Source organism: Corylus avellana, chromosome ca6 (assembly GCF_901000735.1).
Source record: "Corylus avellana chromosome ca6, CavTom2PMs-1.0".
Classification (NCBI taxonomy): Eukaryota; Viridiplantae; Streptophyta; class Magnoliopsida; order Fagales; family Betulaceae; genus Corylus; species Corylus avellana.
In genome coordinates, this window is record NC_081546.1 from 14,136,959 (window position 1) to 14,147,530 (window position 10,572).

The following is a 10,572-nucleotide window of genomic DNA, read 5'->3' on the forward strand; positions in this document are numbered from 1 at the left end:
CCATTGTTCGTAACAAAGGCATGAGGAATCCCATATTGACAAATGACACTTCTCCAAAGAAATTTCTTGATGTTCTTTGCAGTAATATTCACCAGAGCCTCAACTTCTGCCCATTTAGTGAAATAATCAACAGCGACCACAACGAACCGAACTCCCCATTTTTCTACAAGTAATGGCCCTACTATATCCACTCCCCATTGCGAAAATGGTCACGGTGAGGAAACCGAGCTAAATTCTTCAGGAGGCTGCTTGATAACGTTGGCAAAGCGCTGACAACCGTCACAAGCTTTGACCATGTATACGGAGTCCTGGTTCATGTTCGGCCAAAAGAATCCTGCTCTAACTGCTTTATGTGCTAACACGCGAGCTCCTGAGTGACTGCCACAAATCCCTTCATGAATCTCTCGAAGGACATAATTACCGTCTTCTTTTGAAACACATTTAAGGAGGGGTAACATAAAACCTTGTTTAAAAAGAGCTCCATTGACCAGTGCGAACCTAGCAGCCTTTCGCTTTAACTGCACCGCCTTCCTCTTATCTCCTGGCAGAATTCCCTTTTCGAGGTAACTAACAATTTCCTCAGCCCAAGCAGGCATGACTTCGATAGTTAAAATAAAAACCTTATCAACGATGGAAGGTTGTTGCTAAATTTGTACTAGTTGGCCGGACTCCCCCACCTCACACTCGGTTGAAGAGCCTAAACAGGCTAGATGGTCTTCCTTCTCATTCTCTTCTCTTGGGATTTTAACAATACAAAACTTTTTGAAAGATTTTTGCATACCTTGAATTTTGGATAAGTAGAGCTTCATCTTGCTGCCCTTAGCCTCAAACTCACCACGAATGTGGCTGACAATAACTTGAGAATCACTCCGCACCTCTACAAATTCTGCCTCTAGCTCTTGAGCTAAATCGAGTCCCGCTATTACAGCTTCATACTCGGCTTCATTGTTAGTAGTTTTAAATTCTAATCTTAATGAACTCTTCAACTCTCTTCCATCCGGTGTGATCATCACAACCCCAGCTCTGCGGTTTCTCTTGGTAGATGAACCATCCACATGAATTACCCATGTCCTCTCTTTCGGCCAATCCTCCTGGTCTTGAATGTTGGTGAATTCTACCACAAAGTTTGCTAGAGCTTGACCTTTAACAGCATTACGTGAGACAAAATGAATGTCGAATTCACTAATCTCAATTGCCCAGTTGACTAACCGACCAGACAAGTCCAACTTCCGAAGTACTTTCTTCAATGGATACTCGGTCAAAACATTGATTGTATGAGCTTGGAAGTATGGTCGGAGCTTCCTAGAAGCAATTACCAAGGCGAAAGCAAGTTTCTCCATCTGTACGTATCTCTCCTCAGCCCCATGCAACGCTCGGCTAATAAAGTAGACCAGCTTCTGAACACCCTCTTCTTCGCAGATCAAAGCTGCACTGACCGCGGTTGGTGATACAGCTAAGTATAAATATAATACTTCTCCAAGAATAACACGGCTGAGAAGAGGTGGACTGACCAAGTACTTCTTAAGTTGCTCGAATGCCTGTTCGTATTCTTCAGACCATTCGAAAGCCTTACGTAAAATTTTAAAGAATGGAAGGCACTTATCTGCTGACCGAGAAATGAACCTGTTTAAAGCTGCAATTCTTCCCGTCAACTGTTGAACTTGCTTTATATTTTTTGGAGATTGCATATCCAACACCGCCTGGATTTTCTCTGGATTGGCCTCAATTCCTCGGCTAGACACCATATAACCGAGGAACTTCCCAGATGAAACTCCAAATGCGCATTTTGCAGGATTAAGCTTCATTTTGAAATGCTTCAATATCCTAAATGCCTCCTGTAAATCTGTCACGTGATCTACCCGCAGCTTGCTCTTGACTAGCATGTCATCAACAAAAACCTCCATCTTCTTCCCGATTTGCTCTTGAAACATCTTGTTTACCAACCTTTGGTAAGTTGCACCAGCATTTTTCAAACCGAATGGCATGACCTTGTAGCAGTACAAGCCTCGGTCAGTGATGAAGGCTGTCTTTTCTTGATCAGATGGATGCATGAAAATCTGATTATAGCCCAAGAAGGCATCCATGAAGCTCAGCAACTCATACCCTGCTGTGGCATCAACCAAAGAGCTGATATGGGGTAGTGGGAAACTATCCTTTAGGCAAGCCTTGTTAAGATCGGTAAAATCTACGCACATCCTCCACTTCCCAGAAGACTTCTTAACCATCACTACATTGGACAACCAATCAGGGTAATACGCTTCTTCGATAAACTGAGCTTTCAGAAGATTGTCAACCTCCTCGGCAATTGCCATGTTTCTGTCAGGAGCAAATTTCCTTCGCTTCTGCTTTACTAGTTTAACTTCTGGATTAATGTTCAGGTGATGAACAATATCCTTGGGATCAATCCCCGGCAGGTCTTCTGGAGACCATGCAAAGACTTCGAGGTTTTGCTAGAGAAACCGAACAAGGACTTCTTTAACCTTAGAAGTTAATTGAGAACCGACTTTCACAACCTTTCCTTCAGCTATAGGTATGTCGATCAATGGCTCGGCTAGTTCCTTTCTCAACTGCATCTTCCGCTCATCACCCAAACTACCGATCGTCAGAAGTGCTGACTTTGGGCATTTCTTCAAAGATGTATTATAGCACCTTCTGGCAACAATTTGGTCCCCTTTAACTTCGCCAACCCCTTCAGTTGTTGGGAACTTCACCTTCAAGTGGTAAGTAGAAGTCACTGTCCTCAGTTGATTCAAAGCTGGACAACCGATGATTATATTGTAAGCTGATGGTCGGTCGATAACCAAAAAATCCACCATGATAGTGGATTGCCTGGGAGCTATCCCTGCTGTGACCGGAAGAGTAATCAACCCGATGGGTTGGACACGCTCACCCGCAAACCCTATCGATGGTGATAGGAAAGGTTTCAACTTCTCTTGGCTAATGCCCAATTGCTGAACAACTGTTCAATAGAGAATGTCAGCCGAGCTCCCATTGTCTAACAAGACTCGGTGAATAGCATGATTGGCCACTGTCAAAGTTATCACCAGTGCATCATCATGTGGCATTGAGACTTCTTTCGCATCTTCCTCAGAAAATGTTAGAATACTTGGTTCCTGCTTCTGGATTTTGGAGGGTTTTTCAAGCACGAAGATTTCTTCCATTCTTGCTTGCTTGACGTAAGCCTTCCTCGCCGAACTTGATTCTCCTCCACTAGCAAGACCTCCCGAGATGGTTCGAATCTCGCCAATATTGGCTTGGTTCCGGGGACTCTGCTGTTTGTCCTGTGAGACCCTCGGCTCATCACACCTTTGTCTCTGGTTGCGTGATCGATCATTATTCTGACCCGACCATTGACCCTGACCGTCTTGAGGGTTCTTCCCTTTACCGTTTTCCTCAGCTAAGAAATTCAGCAACTTTCCATTTCTCAAAAAATTTTCAATGTCAAACCGAAGACTGATACAATCCTCGATTTGATGCCCATGATCGTTATGATATTCGCAAAACTTCTGAGTGCTGCGGTTTTGGGGAGGACATTTCATCCTTCCTGGCCATCTGAAGCTCGGATCTTTTTTAACTTCCATGAACACCTTATAAACAGTCGTATTTAGAGGTGTCCATCCCACATATTGTTGATGCTGGTTTGGCCGAGGCGGTAGATCAACCTTCTTTTCTAGAGTTTTTGGGTTCTGGCGGTCTTTCTTCTTCTTTTCGACAAAAACCCTCGGTTTTGTCATGGGTGGATCAGCAGCAGGCTTACTCTCGGCAGCTTTAGATTTCAACAACGCTAAGATTGTTTCTTCCTGGCTGATGAACTCCTCAACCTTGTTATTGAACTATCGAAGAGTTCCTGTCTTTGGTTTTTTTGCCAATTCGGCCATCAGAGGCCCTTCAGTCTGTATACCGTGCATCAATGCTGAGAGAATGGTCTGTTCGTCAGTACTCTCTACTGTCAGTTTCTCTCGATTGAACCGTAACAGATAAACCTTCAAGGACTCGTTCTTCCCTTGTACTAGGATAATAGCTATGCTGGATTTTTCTTTCTTCTTCGAACGACAAGAAATTGTCCTAAGAACTGCTGCCCAAGATAATCAAAATTATCAACAGATTTAGGACTCAGACTCCCAAACCATTCTTTGGCAACTCCCCTTAGAGTTAATGGGAAGGCTCGGCAAGCGATTTCGTCAGGAGTTTCATGAAGGATGATGTGAGCTCGGAAGCTTTCCATATGGTCGGAAGGATCTCCACTCCCGTGATATTCGCCAATCCGAGGAACCTTGAAACTACTAGGCATCGGAAACCTCATCACCCGATCAGTAAAAGGTAAATTGGTGTGTTGCATAAGATCCTCGGTGGCAGACCAATTTTCCCCATTTTCAATCAAGAAAGCCATTTTCTCGTACTTCTCCTTGAGATCTTCAACATCTTTATTCACAGCAGCTTCTGTAGGCTTGACATGGTGTGACCGACCATGACGGGTATGGCTACACCGAGAATGGCTATCATGGGTTTTGACGTGACTGGATTCGCCATGGTGTGATTTGCCACTAAGATGTGGACCATTGTTGGGCTTCCGTTGGTGAGAGTTTTCTTTGGTCCGAGAGACATGAGGACTCCCTTGTATTGAACTTCCAGCATCTTGTTGAGTTGATTGCTGTCGAGTTGATGGTGGTGGCTCCCTAAAAGATTCCTCCTGCCTTCTCTTCGGTGCTGAACCTTCTCTAGGTGGTAACCTAGAGACGATCTCTTCATTTTGCTCCTTCATAGCTTCGACAGATTCGGCTATTCGCTTCATGAAGCCTTCCAACAAGGCTGTTTGGGGGTTTGGAACGTGTGATGTTCCAGGAATATCTGGGGTAAGATGTGGAGGTGTATCTGGGTGTGGGGGTGTGTTCACCATATCGGAATATTAAATTTAGTAAGAACCGATAAAAATCGAGCTCCCACAGACAGCGCCAAACTGTTTGAGCAGTTTTCCGAATGATGACGTGGAATAAGCCCCGTAGAACCGAGGGATCAACTGAGGGATTAACTGAGTATGGAAACAAAGAAACAAGATCAAAGCTGCCAGTGTTGTCCGGCTGGCAATAGCTCCGATGCCTAAGTTAGTCACAATGTTTAAGAGAAAAATGAACTTGAAGATTATGGGTGAGACAAAGTATACAAAGGATATTCAGTTTTTTAGGGTAAAAAGAAGTTACCGAAATAGTGAGAGGGGACCTCCCTTTTTATAGGCATCGGGTTACACCTGTTCATCTAACACTGTGGACTTACCGAGGGTCCACGTGTTGACAGTATATTGAGGAGCAGTAAATAAGATATTTATTTAGATATTTCTAATATTTCCTGAGAGTAATGCTCGGTACCGGCCACAGACTCGGCTAACCGAGCCTGATAACCGAGTGTCGATAATGTAATTTATATAAGCCTAAGTTTGCTGAACGTGAGTTTGTTTTGAACAGCAAAAATGACCGAGTGTTTGGGAATGGGCTGGCAGGTTTGCACTGGGCCCAACCCAGCTAAAATATGACCCAACAATAAAAATTGCCAAAGTGCTACAACGGATTTCTTGTTATTTCTCCTTTGTTTATATACGTATACACGTCTAGCCTGATTATAAAAGAAATAGAACTCGTTTTCATATATAAGTTTGCTCTTGCACTGCACAAAATTTTATATATATATATATATAATTCATTTATTTAACTTTGTTGTTGTGGTACTACTTGTTAAATCAAAATTTAATAGGTCATAAGGCTCAACACCTAGAATATTTAATTAAAATGAAGGTGAATGATTGGAATAATGCTATAAGTCATTCTTGTGTCCATCTTGAGTTCCTCCAAGAATTATGTGGCTATTAAAATCACTATTGGGCTTGTGATTGATCATTATTAGATTTTGATCAAATAGTGATTTTAATAGTTACATCATTCTTGGAGGGACTCAACAGGGAGACAAGAAGAATTTCTAGAATTACTAGAATGATTAAGATAAAAAATATATATATATTTAATTATTTAATTAATATTTTAACACTACTAACTAATCTTTAAATCTTGCTAATCTTCCTGATGGATATTTTCTGAAGCTCATGATGCCATGAGGACCTTCATGAATAATACCTTCAATAATAACACTGATGGGGTCTTTACTTCACATTAGTGCAACAAGTGGAAGAGTTAAATCATCTATAAAATAAATAAAAAATAATAATAAAGTGGAAGATTTAGTGCATTAGGAGAACACTACTAATTAATCTTTAAATCTTGCTAATCTTCCCGATGGATATTTTCTGAAGCTCATGATGCCATGCGAACCTTCATGAATAATACCTTCAATAATAACACTGATGGGGTCTTTACTTCACATTAGTGCAACAAGTGGAAGAGTTAAATCATCTATAAAATAAATAAAAAATAATAATAAAGTGGAAGATTTAGTGCATTAGGAGGGCAATATTGTCAATTTAAATGCACTCCTCTGTTATTGCACGGAGACACTCCAAATATATTCATGTGCTCTTATATCCATTTAATAGGAAAAAGTACACATATTCCCTTCAATGTACACATATTCTCTTCACATTACTATTTTATTGGAAGATTTAGTGCATTTATTTTTATTTTTTATAATTTTTTGTTTTTATTATGATTTTAAGATTTTTTTTTTAAAAAAAAAAATTATGAATGGTATTTTTGCCATTGGGTTATACATTAACATTGTTTTGATAGCTTATAAGAAATATTGACATAAACATTAATAATAAGGTAATAGTTTGGGCGGGTATATTTTTCCCTATTTAATAAAAAGAGAAGAATATGAAAAAATGCTTGAAGACTTGGTAAAATTGAGGCCTCATTCAGGCCCATTAAGAAGGCCCAAGGCCCACTATGAACTCAATGGATGCGACTAGGGCTGTTAAGTGAGCGAAGTGTTTTGCGAGCAAGCTCGGGCTCGGCTCGCATAAGCTTGGCTCGTGCTCGACTCGAATATTAAATGAAGCGTTTCGTAAACACGAATCCTGGCTTGAATATTAAATGAAGCTAGCTCGGCTCGACTCGGCTAAGCTCGTGAGCAGCTCGTATAAGACTCGAATTTGTAGTTATTCACATAATTCCTCATATTAATATTAAAAATTGATGATTTTTTTTTTTTTCTAATAGCATCATTTTATTATAAAATGATGCATATCCTTTCTCTTCGAAACCAATTGCTTTATTGTATTGACTCGAACTCCATACTTCGCTAGCCAGACTAAGTAAATGCTCATATGCAAGCTGGCTTCTTGAGCTATTTAAGAGTACTTGAAGTTTAAATTTATAATAAAAAAATAAATTAAATTAAATATAAGAGCCAGCTCGTGAACTGGCTCGACTCGGCTCAATTTATTATGAGCTCGAGTTCGAGCTCGATTTTTTGGCTCGTCCTTAAGCTCGGCTCAGGCTCGACCTCGAGTAAAATTTAAATAAGTCGAGCCCAAATAAAAAAAACTCGCTCAAGCTCAGCTCGTTTAGACCCCTAGATGCGACCATTTTCTAATCGATACCATCACCATCGGCAAGAAGAATATCCGAAATGATCAAAGATTCAGAAGTCATTGAACAATTCCGGAAATGATGCATCAAGCGACACGTTGATTTGAAAATTTTGTCTAAATCTTCATAAATTTAAGGGTAGTCTAGGAAAATAGCATCAATGATAAAGCAAGATGCTGATCACTGATCCATCCAATAAATATTGTTTGGATTATAAAAAAATATAATAACATTAATTAGTGAAACAATCATGAAGTTGCCCGTACGAGATTTGGAGAGATAATATATTAAGAGTAATGATATTCTTCACATCTATTTAAGATTGGTGGACACGACCTCATTTAAGTAGTTTTTTTTTATTTTTTTAATGGTTGACATTGCGTAAAATATGTGTGAATAAAAACATTACTCAATACATAAATAATATTAGAGATTTTAGAATAATGTTATTCTTTACACTCATTTTATACTGATTGCCGATTCTAATGCATGTTAGCTACTTAGAAAAAAAATATATATATATCAAAAGTTACTTAAAACATGTAATATCAACCATTATGAAATGAGTATAATAGGGCATTACTAAGCCGATTATCCCAAGCGATGGTTTCTCACATGTCAATCTAGGTTGAAGAGTATTTGAAGGTCATGCTCTTGTATACTCCTTTGCATTGACAATTCAAATAGGGTTGAAGGGTCTCACAATACTCATGTCCTTACTGATGCTCTTTGGTTTGGTGTTCTATTGATAGGATCAGGCCATCTTTTGACCCATTTATTGTTGTTTTGTTGTATTATTTGCATTGTAATTTTTGTTTTATGTTTATTGTTGAGAGTCCATCGTGTTTTTGGTATTTTGATCCTTATAACCCTTTTTCCCAATTTGCTTAAAAAAATAAAAAAAATAAAAAAAAAAAAAAACCTCTATTTATTGTTCAAGGACACTAACTATAATCATCAATTGAAAAAAAAAATTGCTTAATCATTTTGTCTTCTGTCTAAACGTTACAAACCACCATGACCCTTTTGATCACTTTTTATATGGTACTATATATTGGTCGATCGTGGGCAAAAAGAGTAATGTACTTGAAATATGTAGAATAATGTGCACCTTAATTAAGCAAAATCTAGCAATATACACACATGAAAGCCTAGTATATTTTTTTTTTTTTTTTTTTTTAATATGAAAGCCTAGTATATATAGCTAAGCTAGCTAGTCCCATGCAAGATCATCCACACAACTCAAATCATGATGCATTAATCCAGACATACTGTAGACTCCACAAACCCAAGATCAAAGTTAAAGCTGTCAAATGAAGTATCCATGATCTGATCACCCATTTGATCAGAATATTTCTCCTCCTTATTCTCCTCTTCTTCTTGTCTCAATGGCGGCTCTCCTTCCAATATTGGTGCTTCAGAGGGTTCATGAGTGGCGCCCCAGAAACAGTTCTCATGATTTGTGAGCTCAATCCCTGATGGGGTCACCGAAGAAGAGGAAGACGAGGAATTATTGGGTGTTTTCGTTTCCATGGAAGCATCTGTAAGCTGAAAATTAGTCAGAGAAAAAAATTCTGGAATGGGTTGTTGATGGGTTTGTGATATCAGATTATGAGTGTTTGGGTCCAACCCTTGTGAGATTAGCCTTTTCTTGATGCATGAATTCCAGAAATTCTTCACCTCGTTGTCTGTTCTTCCCGGGAGATGCTTGGCTATCTGAGCCCATCTTTAATAACAACCAGACAAAAAGCTATTAAAAATGCAGCCAAAGTGTTTGATAAAATCGCTGTTTCACATTTAAAACTACAGTTTTAACTCAAAGAAGAAGAGGAAGAAGAAATCTCATAGAAATTGTTCTTTTGCTATCCCTTGTTCGAGGAAGGATTCTTACTTGTTGCCTACAATCCTATGAATGTCAATGATGATCTGTTCTTCTTCTGGAGAAAAGGAACCCCTTTTAAGATCTGGCCTTAGATAGTTTATCCATCTCAATCTGCAACTCTTTCCACACCTATGCAAGCCTGCAATATATTCAACCACTCAGCAAGAACAAAGGATTTTGCAACACAGAGAGAGAGAGAGAGAGAGAGAGAGAAAGAAAGCAATTACGTACCAGCAAGCCTTGGAACAGAGCTCCAGCTTCCATGTCCATGGGTGGAGATATAAGTGTTGAGCTTCGCATCTTCTTCAGGAGACCATAGCCCACGTTTAACCTTCTGTTTGCTGCAGCAACTATGGCCGTCCATATTCTTACCGTTTATGACGACAGGTTGATCACCTTGCACTCCTTTAAACTCACAAGTTTCACTTTTTTTTGTGTACTCCAAAAAAATACGTGGCTTATTAGATTTTTAATATTTAAGATCCACAACAAAATAACAATAATGTAATGTAATGTGATAATTAACTCTAAAACACATATAAATAAATAAATAAAAGAGTATTACATGGTCACTGACAAGTGCATGAACTCTAGCCTCTAAGCCAAGTGGCAGCACAGAGAAGCAAGCTGGTTGCCAAATGTGAATAATGTGTGTTGTTTTATTAACTTGGGCAATTTAGCAAGAGGCTTATGAATGTAATGCATAGCAAAGCTTCTTTATAATGTCTCCTGGCCCCACTAATTGGGAATTAAAAAAGTAAAAAGAGAAGGAATTTGTTAATTTGACAATGAAGTAAACTAATATCATTTTCATTTTTCTTTATTTTATTTGGCAACTTTTGATTTTATAAAGCAGATTACTATTTGCGTAAGAGGAAGATGTATGATTGCTCTGGCTATGTTTCTATGATGTGGGTTTGTTTCTAACTTCACTAAGCCATGGTTGAGTATATATTAACTCGTTTTCCCAACCCTTGGGTTATGTTTCCATGCATGTCACAATCAAACAAGTAATTTTAGAAGTCACTCTTATGTAACTCAAAAAATGAGGTGGTTTTTAAAATTAACATTTGATCAAAATCCAATAATGATCAATCACAAGCCTAATGGTGATTTTAAAAGCTATAGAGTGATATAAGAGAGATTTCTAACATT

General features: G+C 38.8%; 2 protein-coding genes across 2 annotated transcripts; both read right to left on the bottom strand.

Annotated features, from left to right (window-relative positions):
* Positions 1-644: 644 nt before the first annotated feature.
* Positions 645-3,734, bottom strand: LOC132185214 (uncharacterized). The gene is made up of 3 exons (XM_059599016.1): positions 3,045-3,734; positions 2,514-2,951; positions 645-2,450 (listed from the first exon to the last, which is right to left on the bottom strand). Exons 1-3 carry the CDS (start codon positions 3,732-3,734, stop codon positions 645-647), a joined length of 2,934 nt encoding a protein of 977 aa, XP_059454999.1.
* A 5,033-nt stretch (positions 3,735-8,767) lies between these two features.
* On the bottom strand, positions 8,768-9,781 carry LOC132185220 (transcription factor MYB61-like). Its single transcript, XM_059599021.1, has 3 exons — positions 9,649-9,781; positions 9,427-9,556; positions 8,768-9,261 (listed from the first exon to the last, which is right to left on the bottom strand). Exons 1-3 carry the CDS (start codon positions 9,779-9,781, stop codon positions 8,793-8,795), a joined length of 732 nt encoding a protein of 243 aa, XP_059455004.1. The 3' UTR covers positions 8,768-8,792.
* Positions 9,782-10,572: the final 791 nt, after the last annotated feature.